Source organism: Falco cherrug, chromosome 1 (genome assembly GCF_023634085.1).
Source record: "Falco cherrug isolate bFalChe1 chromosome 1, bFalChe1.pri, whole genome shotgun sequence".
Classification (NCBI taxonomy): Eukaryota; Metazoa; Chordata; class Aves; order Falconiformes; family Falconidae; genus Falco; species Falco cherrug.
In genome coordinates, this window is record NC_073697.1 from 72200285 (window position 1) to 72217500 (window position 17216).

Below are 17216 nucleotides of genomic sequence, written 5' to 3' on the forward strand. Positions count from 1 at the left end.
TCAGGAAAAAGGACATCAAGTATAGGAAGAGCATAAGTACTAACTGTATTCAACAACATATGGAAGCCACAGACATAAAGAGCAGAATAAAATGAAGAATTTCCAACTCGAATATAACCTCTGTGTTAACATATGGTTGTGAGAACTGGAAATCCACCAAAACATTAAAGAGAGGAAACTAGATGCCTTTGAAAGCAAGTGCCTACAGAAGATTCAGGGCATTGGATGGAAAGTTTCATCACTGATGAAGGAATGTGAGAAATCTGCAGTCTCTGCAAAAATCCAACATTTTCTTAAGCAGTCCAGATGCTAACACATCCTCCTCTGTGATGCTGTCAAACAGGAACCAACGCATTTGAGAAAACCCACTGGTGACTTTCAAGAGAAAAACCTGAACAGAAGCTTTAGGTAGGAGGGCTGAGCTTACGATCTCAAGACCACAGAGCTGAATCAGCGGGCGGTGATGGCGAAGTTGCTTACAGTTGCTCAGGCAGTTTGTAACGAAGTTATTTTCTCTGATACAACACAGTGAGTATATTCAAAGCAAAACACTGCTACAGTATACAATCAAAATATGTTTTGGGGCAAAGCAAAATAACCTAAAGAAACTGTGTGAGGAGAAAAATGAAAGGCCAAAGAAGCCTTAGGATAATCTGAAATTTTCAGTTTCAAACATGAATTTAAAATTTTCATGTGTCATCTGACGATTCCTTGACTTACCAGGTACCAGCATAGCTCAACAAATACAAAACACCGCATCTTAATCAACCACATCTTCAAGGTAAAGTGCATTATTTTAAATCTTCTTTGAACTCCAAGAGCTTTCCAAATTTTCTAAATCTCTTTCAAAATTGGGGCCCTGGCTTCTCAGTTAAGCTTATCTTTATTCATGTGATTTTGTTCAGCCATTTTCCCACACAAACTTGGGAAAACTCATACTCTTAGCCTCCCAAAAAGTGTATGTAAAAAAATGTTTCAAATGCACATGCTAGCCTTTGCACTTCGGTTATATGTCACAGATTTTTCAGAGCCAGGTGCTGAAGGCTGGGATTAGCAGGCATTTCCAGCCTCTTACACTGAGTATACCGGAGCCAAAAATAACGTTCTCAGCAGATTTTCAGATTTCTCATTTATCAAAACTGGGTTATTTATGTCTGCTATAACCTCCTGTATCTAAAACGCAGCATGTCTGGACGAGCAATAACATTTTTTTTGTTGTTGTTGCTGCAATAATTATGTCCCAGAAGGCCTGTGGTTTAAAAGAAAACTTCTATTTCCTTCTTGTTTTCTTTTCCTCAGGCAGTCCTTTCTTGTGGACCTCTTATTTGAGGATCTTGGGATTTCTGCACTTTTTTGATAGGAACAATATTTATGAGACAGCTCTTAGTAGGTATAAATATGTGTATGTTGATATAAAACCAAGGCAAATACTGTTTTCTGTTGTATTTCCCTATACAAGTAACATATTGTTTCCAATACCCAATAGTACATACCCATATTTTTCTTTGAGTGTAAGATAAAAAATAAAGCACTTACTACTTCTTTCCAGAAATGTAAGTGTACGATCTCTCAAAATACTTTTCTCCAGTAAGTGCTTTACTCATTCTTTTGACAAGTTGGGGTTTTTTTAAATAGATTCCAAGCTGCAAAGCATATGTTAAGTTATCATATTTTTCTCTTACCTTAGCCTGCCATTAATGCTTATATTGAAAATATCTGAGCCAATAAAATCATAAATGAAGTTGTATCCATTGTCTCACAGATTTTTTTCTACATATAACTAGTTTAGTTCTCTTATGTTCTTTGAATTATCATAGTAAAACATGTAACATTGTGCTTTTAGAACGAACAAAACTGTTGAAACCAATAACTGTTTTCTTTTTCACAAGATAGGTTTTGGTTCCAAAACAGAAAGTCACTTCAGCTTGTAACATTTAGTTGTTTCCTATTATTCAAAAAATAGTAAAATTCAGTAATATACCCAGTCTAATGATGCCACTGGAGCTGATGTTTTAATACTGTAATTTTTCTACAGTATTTGCACTAAAAATTTCTGTTGGTCAGGAAAGCAAATACGCCTCCCTTGCATCTTTAGCGTAACTTTCAGCACCACTTGTATGCAGGGGAAGAATGAGATTTCAGAGAATGTTCCTCTGTAAACTGTCATTTACAAAAACAACACAAAATACCCTTGAATTCCGAAGTTGCTAAATATGACAGAAACTTAGCAAAAATATCAGAGCAAATATACAGCTTCCATAACTATGGCTAAGACCTTGAGTTAGATGGCTGTGGGCTGCAGACATGCATGCAACACTTGTATACTGGTCAGAGGGCTGTCTGAAGCCCAAGGGGAGGGCAGGCAGCACAGGGAGGTGACACAGCTGCATTTCTCTGAGAAAAATACATCCAGATTCTTCTACTACAGCTCTCCTTCCCCCAGTTTCCTCCTGTGGACTTTTTCTGCAGACTTCAATTATTTTCTTTTTTACACACATTATTATAAAGCAGCTACAAGATAAGCTGTTTATTGCTCTAGCCCATCGCAGGGGTAGAAAATTACCTCTGTTTGTAAAAAGTCTCAAATTCTAAGGAGTTCTGACATATTAAACACAAAAAGAAATTTCATTTTGCAATGCACAGTTAATCTCAGAGGGGCTTTTTTAAGCTGAATTTTAAAAAAAAGCTGCAGAACCTTGGAATCTCATTCTCCGACAAGTAATTCTTTGGGTTTTGCCTTTTCTGACTGCGAGGATCATTCCACGCTCCATATAACAGCAGTCTGCCTCCAGATCAGCAAAATTCTTTTCTGACAATAACACATCAAAATACATCTATATAGAAAGAACCCAATTATGTGGGGCAGACAATGGAGTAATTTGTTTTAATATATAGTTTTAAAAGAAAACACATGTGATATATGGATTTTATCTCCTCATTCAGTATAGGCCAGTACTTCATTCAATGCATGGCTGAGTATTTCTTTGCTAACACTGCTTTATGGATCATGCACCACAGCCTTCCTTTAAAAATCTAAATTATGGAAAGTTTAGCCATCTAGAGATGGTGAATGCTGGCAGGTAGAGAGAAATCAAGCATTCATGTTTTCCTTTCAGAAGTAAGGTGGGCAGAATCTCAGCTTACGTGAATGAGGTAGATCCACAGAGGTGAAGAGAGCTGTGCAGACTTAATATTGTCTAGATTCCCAGCTAACCTACTGCATGTCTTCATTACTGCAGGCCTTACAGGTGCAAAGTTCCCAGCAATGCCAGCTAACTTCACTGGAAATGCTGAAGGAAGGCCACACAAAATGAGGTATGTTATTATTCTAAAGCATTTCTAATGCATGCTTCTCTCTTATTCCTCTGTGTCCTGGTGTCAGCTGGGATAGAGCTAGTTTTCTTCTTAGTAGACCATGCAGTGCTGCGATTTGGATTTGGTGTGAGAACAATGTTGATAACACACTGATCTTTTTAGTGGTTGCTAGGTAAGGTTTATACTAACTCAAGGACTTTTCAGTTTCTCTGGCCCTCCCAGCGAGAGGGCTGGATGGGCATGGGAAACTGCGGGGGGCGGACACAGCCAGGACAGCTGACCCGAACTGGCCAAAGGGATATTCCGTAACATAGACGGTCATGCTGAGTATATATAAGCTGGGGGAAGAAGAAGAAAGCGGGAGAGACATTCAGCATTATGGTGTTTGTCTTCCCAAGTAATCGTTACACATGATGGAGCCCTGCTTTCCTAGGGATGGCTGAACACCTGCCTGCCTATGGAAAGCAGTGAATGAATTCCTTGTTTTGCTTTGCTTGCATGTGCAGCATTTGCTTTAACTATTATTAACTATTTATCTCAACCAACAAGTTTTCTCACTTTTACTCTTCCAATCCTCTCCCCCATTCCACTGTGGGGGGAGTGAGCGGCTGCCTGGTGCTCAGTCGCCAGCTGGGTTTAAACTGTGACACATTATCATTGCTGCCTCTTCCATCCTAAAGTCCTCAGTTTTATCAAGTGCCTCAAGCTAGGCCATATAGGACTGGTCTCAGCCAGAAGTGCTGGTGACAGATAAGAACTAAAATATCTGCATAAACAGGAATATTCATGTTTCCAAACAATGTCTCTTAAAGAAACCATCTGTGCAGGATTTTCAGACCTGGGTCTCAGATGTGAATGAAGGGCTATGCAATTATCTTCCTGGACAAACAGTAGCTAAAACCATTTGAATTTGGCTTGCCAAATATTTACCAGCAGTTATCACACTCAGCAAACTATTAGATTCACCCTTGTGTAGCATAGCACATGCGTGCACACACCTTAATTTGGTGTGACAAAAAGCAGAATAGCTTGTAAAGCAACACAGGAGATATCAGTTCTGGGGCAATACAGCCTGTTTGGGATTATCAGAAGATCAGCTGTCAGAATGGGTGTGAAAAACAAAAGAAAGAGCAGCAGACTACATAAAAAGAAATTTAAAGCCACAATATTCATTATAACTTTGCCATCTCTTTCTATATGGTAGACAATATGGGAAGCAAGTAGTCTGTAATGTTTTAACATAATGAAAAGTTAAAAGACTGGATGCAAAGTAAATGGAACTATAATTGTCACTGTAAACTAAGGAATTTAACTTACATTTCTGCAGCAGCCCCAACCCTATGCTGCATGCATGCAGTTAGCAATTAAAAGCAGTGTAATGGTCTCTGAAACATTGATATGAACATGCAATATGCCCAAATTGAAGTTGTGGAAATTATGATTTCCTTTGCTAAAAATCACAATATTGTATTAACACTGGGTTTAACTGCCATTTTTGGCTGACAGTAGATGGGAGTGGGTTGCATTAGTGTATTAGTAATATATAAATTTTATATAAAATAGAATAATATTTTTATCTCCAGGTCTTAATAAAGTAAATAGAACTAAATTCTATGACTTATGATACCATCATGAACTTCCAATGAAAACATAGTCCTACAAAATTGTCTTAAAATAAGGTATTCCTTTCATGGCTTATTCTAGTTTTACTCTAATAGAACGTATACTTTATCAATATAATCATACACATGGGAATATACTAGAGGAGGGCAGAATAATTATTTGAGAGATCTTATTTAAATTATTTCTGGGTTACAACTAACCTGTAGTTTTATATAAACAATCTGATTTCTAATTATTACTGTATAATAATTTATACAAAGAAACAGAAGTTCAATGTGTATCCTCTGTCTAGATTGTATCATATCTCATATATATGATAGTATACACTGTAACTAAAAATCAATCAATCAATCAATAAACAAAATCCATATTAAGATGTTAACTGGATGGATGAGAACTATGAGAAAGGACATTCATTTGTTGTTGACTATCCAAAGGAAGGATAGTCATAATATATTGGTAGCCCAGTAATAACACAGAGACCGCAGCATCTAGAAAGCTGATTCTCTATCTGTTTGTGGAATCAATTTATTACATGCAATTTACTTCATAATCTCTGAAGCCTTTTGAACGTACTGCTGTTCTCACAAATTTATTTCAAACCAGAAATCTGTCTTCTATGAGGAATTTTAAATTTTTTTCAAAATCATCAGACTATCTTGAGAACTAAAGCCTGTTTGTTGTCCAAAGAGACTCAGCAAAACTTAGGTGTTGAAGTGTCTAATTCAGCAGCAATCTGTTGAAAAAAATGTCCATCTATAGCCCATCTCATTTTCAGTGAGTTATTTTAGTTGCCCTCAATCTTGGGCAACTGAAAATATGTGGAGATGCATGTCATATGGTAGCTCAGCAGGGTCATATCCATCTTACTGACTCACAAAGAACATGGTAAATGGTGGAGGGTTTATAGCTAAATTTTGTAATACTACCCAAAAGAGAAAGGTCAAAATCCTAATGATCTGCTTATCTGATGTGGCAGTTATGAGACTCAAAGAGAAAAGATTTTGGAAGGAAGAGCAAAGCCCTAGACTGAGACAGAAGAGAGTCATCGGGTTGCCAGGATGCATTGGTTAAGTTTGCTGTACATCAGTCAAAATTATTTTGCGTGTGCCAAAACTTGTTCTGTGATACAGCTATCTGACCTTCATAGACAAAATGGTAAATTCTGTTATCTGCGCTAAGTACTTTGTCACTTTTCAAACCATCTTCTTTTTAGTAATTATCATTTAGGTATTAAACTTGAAAGTACTGGAAATATGAAATCCAACTGGAAGTTGGATTGAAATATTGGATATACATTATAAATAAACCCATAAGAAAAATGATTCAGCATCTTCAAAAAATGGGTTGATCTAAACCCCAAATATTTTATTATCTTCTGGCTGACACCTCCTTGCAAAATAATCAGAATTAAAAACCCACTACCATTAATTGCAGAGACTATTATAATTCATATTTGGTTTGATATGGATATATTTTATTGTGAAAACCCTCATGAAGTATTTTACAACAACTAAGTCAAAAGGCTGTGATTTACCGAATACCATCATGGGAAAGAAACATAACTTATTAATAGTACATACTTTTGACTGTATTGATATTTACAAAGGACTAATACTTTTTCTAAATGAAGAATTTCTAATCATGGCTTGTATCTATCCTGACAAGTTTTTCAGCCTGAAATTGTACACAGATTTTTCTTCTTTCATCATCTGAAGCGCTAAGAAAGTTAAACTCAGAAAAGTCTTATAAACTGTCATCTTAATTTACCGTACCTTTCTGCATACTGTGTGTGGGGACATACATTCTACAGCTTTTGGTGAAAAAGACATCTTGTTCCATTCTTCAGTTATTTTTATCATCATACCACATGTCAAATTTGGACGATCTTTGGACATCCAGCCTATTTCTGCTAATTGAAACTACTGGAAGTAAAAAATATATGATCAGAAGTATAAAGAAAAATACTTACAAATAGGAAACTCTGGCCTTTTAACCAGAGTTAGCAAGCAGCTCCCATGTCCCTCTCCCAATCCTATCAGGCTTATTTGTCCATCCAGTTTCTTGGTTTCTAGAGTGATCAATTGGACAAGTAATTGTGCTACTACATGATATTGGAAAAAGGACTGGACTACAGCTGTTCCAAATATCCAGGTATTCACCTGTCACTGTCTTTGTTGCTACCTGAACGTTACAAATACATGAGTTAAAAAACCCAAAACGCAGAAGAGACAATCCAGGAGCCTACTGCTTAAGTCAGTCTTCCACATTTTACTACCTCCATTTTACTTCATTGATCTCATTATATGATATAAAATTTGAAAGGTCCATACAACTTACTGTTTTGTGCCAGAGCCTGAAGCAGACAGTCCAAGCATCCCTCCAAGCTATCTTCTGTGCTGTCAGTGGTTGTTATCTGCAGCTTTTTCAGGGCATCACTTAGATTATCTGCTTGGTAAACACCAAGAAAAGAGAAATCAGTGTCCTCATCAATTTGGTAACAGCATTATAGCCTTGAATGTAAATAGTTACTGTAAAGTCAACAAGATTCTGTAGCAATGAAGAAGGCATGTATGGTCTGTATTCTGAGGATATAAAAAGCCAGGAGTCAAAGTTTATAGATTAAATTAAACCTCTCAAATTTAGATATACCTTTATCATTCTGCATCTGAGAATAGGATGCCAACAGGCACTTTATGAAATGCCACTGAACAGCAATTTAGCCATCAATATTTTCTCGGCCTAGTTAATGCAGAAAACCAGCAGCTGTTTCTTTGCTTCTACCTTTGTGTGCGAGAAAAAAATACTATGGAAATAAGCACATCTTGATTTTTTTTCATCAATAAAGGGAAGCTAATTGAAAATGTCATTTTCTGTGTGCTGTGTAGGCTATATATTCAAAGATCCCTAAAGCTAAGCTTATAGCCTTTTAATCTGTTATGCCATTTTCCACCACAACGTGATAAGCACCACTGTTTATATGAACTGTGTTAACTCTTGAAATTCAACTGATCCATAAAAACATAAGGCTTCTTGTAGAAATAAAAAAGTTATTTTGTGGATTTCAGATAATTAAACAACTCTTCCCTCAAAAAAAAAACAACCCAACATCCCAATGCAAACCACATAATATAATTCTTAATAGATGCACATTTTTTTTCCCCGTAAAAGCTGAAGTAATATGACTGCTACCATTTCGAATATTCACAAGCAAGGTATAAGTGTTAGCAGCTGCAGACTGAGTTTCTTTGGTTTGCCTGCTGATGACTAACCTCACTCTGAATGGACTATCCTTCTAAAAAATGAGTGCTGATTCAGTTTCCATGCCAACTCTCTCGGTAAGCGGAAAGTGTTACTCAAAACAAATAATGTTGAATAGTGTCTAGTTGTCTCTTGTTCCCCAGTGACTAACCAAAAAGCCTTGACCCAAGCCCTACAGAACTGTAGGTACAGTTTCTTTGCAATGCATCACTGTATCTTCTACGCCTGAATGGCAGCCAGTGCTGCCTTAGAGCTTCACACCAATGTAGGAAGCCCCCTTCTTAGGCGAGCTGGCAGCTGCTGTGCTTTGCCTCCTCTTCACTTGCCCACATATGGCATGGTGCAAAGGACAGGAGGCATGGCAAGAACTTCCCTTTATTTGTCTGAGATACTGGCTGCCCAGCAGAGACACAGCAGCAAGCACCTCACGAGGAGACTGCATGCAATCTCACTCCTGGAGCTGTTCTGCTGCTCAAAGCTGTGGCTTCTGTCCTACACCCATCTTTTATTAGCATATGCTTTTGAAGCCCAATATCCCATGCAGATAAAGGTAAGATGCTTCATTTTTTAAGTGCTCAGTATTTAGGTAAGAAATTTGTCATGAAGTTGTTTATCAGGCTGTTAGTTTGTCTATTAAGTAATGAACATGTTCCTAGCTACACTATAGCCAGGTATTCCATTACTCCTAAATGCAGTCAGCAGCATGCAGGCAACTCTGTAAAAGTTTCTGGGGCAGCTGCATGGTTGTGCTCCTTGAGATCTTAAACCTGCCTCCTTGCCACCTGTCCTCACTACACTGAACTGATACCTCCTGGAACAAGCTAACAAGAAAAAAAAGAAGAAAAGATTTATCATTTTCCCTTGTACTGACTTAACGTTACCCTCTAGCAGGCTTACTGCAGCACATTTATTGAATGACACTTAACCAACAGTAGAGCTGAGCATGCACTGAAAAGTCTCATGGTTTAAATTATTCAAGAAAGAATATTCAAAAGACACAGGTGTATGGTACCCAATGTCCAGCCCCAGTACTACAACAGAACATTGTACATTCCACCTCCTCTTAGACTTTTCTCAACCACCTCCCTCTCATATTTTTTTTTTCAGTTTTCCACTAGTATGGCACCAATTCTCTTCCATCCTACAGGCATCTCATGTCCCTGTATACTCACACACTCAGCTTTGATACTGTAGCAACCATTTCTAGTACAAGGACTAAATCTACTACATATATTAAAAACAGGGGTTCCTACAATCTGTGGAAGAAGAAAACGCATATGTAAGAAATTGACCTTCACACCAGATTTTGCAGACTGGAGAGAGGCTACTGTGATCAGATATCACACCAGACTTTATTTCTCTCTTACAGCCTCTTCTACCTTGCATGTGCCCAATATATCACTAGATCCCACTTATTATTTCATTGTGCAAAGAAACAAGTGCTTTACCTCAAATACTTGTAATTTCTTCCACTACATGCCACATCAGAACCTGCAACATAATTATGAAGGTCTTCCCAGACTTTTTTCCTACCTCCCCTTCCTGCTCAGTGCCAGGTTAAGTTCTTCTGGGGAAAGAGCTCACTATTTTATCACTATACAGTTACATATGATATGCAGAATGTTGTATTTTGGGCAAAAATTTCGAATGTGACTATCCAGATATTTTATTCCCTAAGACAACTAAATTTTTCATGGTACCAAGCATCTGCACATCCCACTGACATACATGGACATTTGACTTCAACTTTAGACAGACACTTCAAAAATAAATTGACGGGTTACTTTAAAAATATCTAATGAAACTATGTTGCAATAGGTGCCAAACTGCCATTTCACAAGATATGACTGGATACTATAGGTACTTCTAAAATGATAGTAGAAATTAAATTAGAAACTATATGCATAAAGTATGTTTCTAAAATAAATTACAATAATCCTTGATCTTCTAACAAGCCTACAATTCTAAATTTATTGCAGCTTGAGACTTATTCTTGTGCAAAAGGAGAAAACATAAGTAGGAATACTGCAGAAACAACAGACCTCCTGACACAATGTCAGAAGGCCACTGGTGCAGAGGAAAAAAACACCCTTCAGGAAAGACTTTATTTGCCCACTTTGATTCTTTCTGTCAAAGCCGGTCTCCCTTCTAAACCGGGTCAATACTTTGAAAGATACATTTACTTCTGAAACCTGAGAATCTTGGACATATGCAAATACATCTTGAATAGATTCAGAGGTTGTTTGGGTTTTTGTTGTTGTTTGGTTTTTTTTCTGGTCTGAAAAGAACAAAACTTTACAGTTTGAGATGACACCGACAAGGATATTCAGAGAGGAAGAACTGTACTGTTCCAGTGGGCTCTTACCATATAATTACCCAAGGCTTCCTGACTTCTGCAGTTTCATATTTGCCCTGAACCTGTCATTTAGGGAAGAAGCTGCAGATGCTTGTCTTCCATGTACAAAAACCCTGTTGTTTTCTTATGATCGTCTCCTGCTTACCTTTCTATCTCTTACTCTCCTTCTACAGAAGCTGTTTTCAGCAGGCTTACTACTGCATAGGCTGATCAGATTCTAACAGACAAAACCCCATAGGATAAAAACAATATAAGGAATCTTTCTGGCTGAGTGTCAGGGAAATGTGAATTAAGTAGATTTTGTCAATGTGCAAGGTCATAAGAAAACTCACATTAGTTGGGAAGATCTAAGGGGGCTGGGGCAAGATCAGGATAGTAAAGGTTAGATAAGGCTAGTAAGGTTCCCTACAGCACAGTTGCTCAGTGATCTTTTATCAGGTTGTGAGTTTGTTAGGCATCGAGTCAGAAATTTAACAGAACTATCAGCTGTCTTGTTGATGACCCCAAACAGAAGGAGTTGCTCATACTTATACCTGGTTTACCAGATTGCTTTCAGAAGAATTAGTTCTCCTATCTAGACAGAAAGCCCTGAATCCCACAGACCTTAATCCCATATATCCTAATGACACAAACTGATAAGTCAGGAAGTGGAGTCTGGCAAGAGCTATCAGACCTGCCTGGCCCATTCCACCAATGGCTGCATTTTGTTTTCCCCTGATAACTATGCCTGCACAAGCACTCATACAAATGAGGTGGTTTAAATACTATAGTAGCCCACATTGCTTTTGGTGGCACAGCATTATTACTATCTCTCACAAACTTTTGCTATCTCTTGCACAGGCTTTTTTACAGAGAAAAAACAGTCAGACACTAACGTAAGTGAATGCTTTAATATTCCATTTCATTTCACTTTACCCTTTCTTATGAGAGCTTTCCTTTGACTCATTCCTATTTTCAACCACTAACATTTTATACAGAAAACTGTTCTTTCATCTTGTAAAAATTTGGTAGTTGATCCATCTTGTTCAGGGTCAGGGCCACAGGAGTGGCACAAGCCTGAAGAGCAGGCCCAGAACAGGCAGAACCCGTAGTTCCCAGGACATTGAACTGACAGGAATGCACAGGATGCATCCTTCTTGAATCTACATGACGAAAAGCTGAGAAACTTCCCCTTAGATACCTTGTCAGAAGATACCTAGTCCCATACAATAGTATATCTCCCTAGACGTGCAAAATACCCCGAATACACAGCTTACTGAGGACAAAAGAACTTTATCCTCATGTTTAGGCCATTGCCAAAAAATACTGCAGCCCCTCCTTTCTTCACAGCAGCTGCCCTCAAGCGCTCCCAAGTGTACAGTGCTTTCTGTCAAACCACCCAAATTCACCATCTGAAACAACTCTCTGATCTTGCCCCTGCCCCCTTAGATCTTCCCATCCAGGAAATTTTGAAACTTGGCAACTAATCAGGACATAGGTATATGCTGTCAGAGGCTGGTGGTAAAGAATTAGGTTTTGATAAGTAATGCCAGGAGAAACTTAGCTGGCTATTGTCTCCTAAAAATGATAGAAGTAACAGTGCCCTTCAAATAGCAAAGGAAGTCCAGTGTGACTCAATGGATTCCCACAGCATTTTACTCATCTCAGGAATAACAAACAGGTGGGCCCAGGAGGAGCGGGTCCTTACAAATGCAGCATTTCACACACTGCCAGGGCACACCTGGGACAACCCGAGTGTGAACCACACCTGACACACAGACTGGGTTAGCAACTGCTGGACATAGGCAGGAGATGGATCTGCATCTGCTACATGAACCTGTGCTCCATCTTGCTTCTTTGCTACATAATGGCATTGCAGGCCAGAGCTGGGAGACTGAGATGCTGGCCATCAAAGCAAGCAAATGCCCTTTTTCCTTACCATGCCCTCTTGTGCCTGGTTGCTGTGGAAATTTAGGCTACCTGAGAATTACACTCTATTCTGCAGACGTCATTCAGTCAGCAATGTCAGAGAAGGATCTCCAGGTGCCAAGAAACACGTCTCAGAAAGCTGACAAACAGGCACAGGCGCTGTAGCCACACTGGTTGTATCTGGAGGTGGCTCTCCTCACTTATCATCATTTGAATAAGATGCTTTTGGCTGCACTGGTGCTCTTGTACATAACCTTTCCAAGCAACAACCTGGCATGGGATTCCTCTTTGACCCTTACAGATGTTGCTTCTGTGAGTTATGCCGCTAGTGGAATGGGCAGTCTGAAAGCATTCCTGTTCTCTTGAGACTCTGAAGGGACACAGCATCTCTCCAGGGTGAATGGATGTAGCATGAGCCACAGGATGCTGTTTCTGCCTGCTCTGCTGCCCTGCAAGACATGTGCTGGCAGCCTGGGGCTATTCCTGGCTGAGGTCACCTAAACTGTCTGAGGATGCACAGCCAGGAGACCTGGTAAGAACAGAACAGACCAAATGGTCTAAGACAATTCAAAGGTCAACAGCTTTGTTGGGAAACAAACAGGAAATAGAAAACTATTTTGCTACTGTTAAATGATCACTATGTACTCACATTTTTAATACAGCACACAAGTCTAGGCACCTTGTGCTGCAAATGACATGCTGCAAAACTAGAAAAGGCACAGATATGTCTGAGCAAAGGTAAGGAACAACTACTTGTTATAAAGTTAAATAGGCAAGGACTCATTCTGAAAAAAAACCTAATTTTTTTTTTAAATCTGGGTAAAAGATGATCCAGATGTATGTAATCATGAATAGGACTAAGGTAATGAAAAGAAAGCTAGCATTTACTGTTTCTTCTAACACAAAAACTAGAATACCAAAATGAAATTATCAAGCAACTTAAACAGGACAAAGTATATTTTCACACCACGCGTAATTAAACTGTGGAACTATTAAGAGGCTGGAACTATAAACAGATTCATTTAATTTATTCAATCAGAAAAAAATTACAAGCAAAATAAAGTTCATGCTTGGCTATTAATACTATGATATGCACAAAACTTCTGGAAGTTCTCAAATGTTAGATTACTAGAAATTGGGAGAATTATCACCCTGTACTTACCTACCTCCTGTCCCTGTCCCTGCCCCACCCAGTGTTTTCCCAGACATCAGCTACTGGTCATCCACTGTCAGAAATAGGATAACTGGGTGCGCAGACTTTCGGCTACAGGTGGGCCATAGAGTACTTGCACTGTCACACTGCACCTCAGTGCTCGAGTTCACCAAGAAGGTGGCCAACAAATCTCCCCACGTGTTTGGACTTTACTGGGCCTTCTGTTTGGATCCAGCAAGCTGGAAAAGATTTTGGGTTCCGTGGTTTCTTCACAGCCAGTAAGGTAATTCCTGTGTTATCGGCTGCATCTTTGGTGCTGAACAGGTCCTGAGGCTGATCCTGGCCCTAAACCAGATTAACACTTAAATCCATGAATCCAGGTATCTTAATCAGGGAGGATTATTTTTTTTTTTTTAAAACAGAAATCCTGCTTGTTTGTTTCTGTCCTAACATCTTCACTGAGGTGGGTTAATATTTTTGTTTTCCAACTGATTTTACTAGTTCTAGAGAAATACTGCGAGGCTTTTACTGCAACCTGTTTGTAACTTAGGTACATTTGCTCTACTTTTCTAGTATAGTAACTAATTTTAATGAGAGTGACTATTTTTGTTAACAGTTCAGCTGCTTCATTCTTAAACACTTTCTGAATCTTAGATATATACCATCTGGCCTTAGAGACTTGTTACTCTTTCATTTATCTGTTTGCTTCTGCATCTGTTTTTCTCACACTTCGACCCCTCACAAAGCTTCATTTTTATTACCTGAAAATACTGACATGCTATGACTCGCTGCCACCTGAGCAGTAAACTACCTAATTATTTTTTGTAATTATCAGGTCAGCCTATACATGCTAACAACTACTTAGTTTGTATTCAAAATCAGGACAGAAACCTAAAACAAACCTGAAACATCAGCTGGCATTCAGTTCACTTGGAATCTCTTGCCAATGCAAAATTTTCATTTTGCTGTGGAATTCTTGTTCATTTTAAGCAAAAAGAGTAGTGTGGTGGTGGTTGTTTGGGTTTTTTTACTACTTCTGAACTCCCTCAATAACATGTCTGTAAATAGAATTGAAAGGATCAACCCTAAAGATAACCAGAAACAGATATTAGCTAAATTGACTGTTCTCTTGTTTTCTGTTTTGGTTTCTTTGCTTTGGGGGAAATTTGAGATCTTTGAAAATAATTATCTCTATGATTTTTACTATAGTCACAGATAAACAAAACATTAATACAAACACATTTACACTATTGCATAGTATATTGATCTGTAGCTGCTGTAATTGGTTTCTGTATGCTAATGATCCTTTCCCTATTATTTAAATCCTGACTTTCAAAGGCTAGACTATAAGAACAACATTTCAGAAGACTTTGCAGAGTCTTGGAAGATTTTTATCCCTTCCCTGGGAAAATGTGTACAGATTTAGTTACCTTTATATTTCATCATTAAACACTGAAGATCTGGAATTGTCTTACGGTCCAAAGAAACCGATTAAAATTCAGTGAAATCAACATAACAACTTTTACTGATTTACAAAAAGCCCTAAAAGGTCTTGCTTAACACAAGTCATAAAAGAAGGACGAAATGGATTTTTTCATAAATAAAAAAGAAATATTATTTGATAATCTATACTAGATTAATTTCATTTTAAAATCAGCTAATGATAGAAAAAGTAATTATTTCAATGAAAGACATACAGGTTCTCAGCTTATGGAAAGATCTTTTCTAGTACTCTGTTACTAGGTCTAGTAAACAAAATCATGCACAAGATGGCTACCAATTTGTAAGGAATTACATTTAAATGACAGGTAACTGCACATTTTATTTTCATACAGATTATTTTCTCCAGGTGCCTGATCTTCACCAGGCTATGTTACAAAAACCCAGGAGACACGCAGGGTGTAACAGAAAATACTAATTGGAACCTCTGATGGACAAAAGCCTTTTAAATTCTCACTGGATCCTTAGTAAGCAAGAAAAACACAACATCATCTGCAATCAAAACAATTTACATCAGTGGCTTTATTCAATGCTCTGTTATAAAACTGATAATAAACACTGTAAGATGACTGTTTTATCCTAAATGATGTGTTGTATTAAGGTCAGCCAAATTTCAGAGAAAAATGGTTTGGGTGCTGATTGGAAGAAAAATGTCTTATCATCTCTACCCTAAGTAGTACATAATATTGCTCTGTGTCATCTGGTTTAATTCTCACATGTTCATATCACTCTTTTTATAACTACATACATTTAATAAAAATGTGTTACTTTCATAAAAAATTCAAATAGATGTATCGCTTTCATCAAATTTCATGCATATCTCAGTTGATTTCTTCAGAGTCGCCCTACTGAATAGATCTTAGCTTTTTCCCTTACTTTTAGAAAGACAATCTTTAAGGTTTTTTTTCTCTCCATATTACTATTCAGGGTACTTGCATTTCTGGAAAGCAGCATCAGAATTTTGAACATAGAGGAAAATCAAAGTTCATTGCAGCAATTTTTCCATATGAAGAAAAAAGGCTAAGGCAGGGCATCTGCCCAGTGTCCTTACAAAATAAAAATGTCCTTTGACACTTCAGCTATTGCCAGCAACAACACAGAAAGAAAAGCTGCAAGACAGTCAAAAGCCTAACTTTAGCATGTTGGGGATTTGCGTAGTTCTTATCTGCCTACTTAGGTTATGTGGAGTCTCTAAATCTCTTCCAAGGAAATCCGTACAGGTAATGTAGCACAGCAGAAGCAATCTTCCTAACCTTCCTCCTGTATTTACATGAAAAAAAGTACCAATCCATCTCCCTGGTAAAGAGATTACACCATCATCAGAAATAATAGCTCAGGCATAGATCCAAGTCAAAAACAAAAGAAAAATTATAAAATGTGTATCGCAACCTAAGCATTCAAACAATGAGTCCTGTTAAGGCTCAACTTTTTTATAGCCTGAGAATATATCTAATGCAGGAGACAAATACCTGTGCATTGTGGTGTATATGGATTTTTCTTCCTCTGTGTAACATCTAACAAAAATGCAATGTTATTTAATAGATAAAATGTTCTCACATTGACAGATTGTGTCAAAACTATGTTACTATGTTAGCCATGCTGTGCAGAAGCACTACGGCCAGGGGCACTGCTGCCTCTAGACAAATGGACTGAACAGGTGGTTTAGAAAAAAGAAGGGAAACACAATTAAGGATTTGAAAGCAAGCTGTGTAAGTACACCAATGCACACCTCTGCTTGCTGGGTGTGATGGGTGTTATGCTTCTTCTTCCTCCTGCTTCCCATAGGTCTGATCTGTAGCAATATAATACATGACAGCTCATGTGAAGAGCGCTTGGGAGCTGAAGCTCAAGCTGCAGGTATCCTTTCTTTCAGCATTGCTGGTCTCCCCGTCAGTCCCTACTGAAGAACAAGGGAGTGGCCACAAGAAGTAGACAGGTTTCTTCCAGGATGTAAGGTACTACAGGCTGCTTTGCGAAAAAGCCAACCAGCTGGCTGCTGTATGTAGTCACAGCACTTGGTTCACAAAAGAGACAGCCTCTTTCTGTTGTTAACTAGCTTCTGATTTTTTAGCCCAAACTATAGAAATGAATTGTTTGGTT

At 38.1% G+C, this 17216-nt stretch overlaps 1 protein-coding gene across 10 annotated transcripts in view; it reads right to left on the reverse strand.

The window, feature by feature from the left end:
• The window catches only part of RAP1GDS1 (Rap1 GTPase-GDP dissociation stimulator 1), a 101323-nt gene that overhangs the window by 58794 nt on the left and 25313 nt on the right, over positions 1-17216 (reverse strand). For 5 of the 10 annotated variants that reach the window (XM_055701045.1, XM_055701047.1, XM_055701052.1 and 2 more), the window contains exon 2: positions 7279-7389. In XM_055701045.1, coding sequence (XP_055557020.1) covers positions 7279-7389 — 111 coding nt within the window. Of the gene's footprint in view, positions 1-6713; positions 6864-7278; positions 7390-17216 lie in introns of those variants that run through there. The other 5 variants (XM_055701048.1, XM_055701046.1, XM_055701044.1 and 2 more) reach the window with 2 other exon arrangements.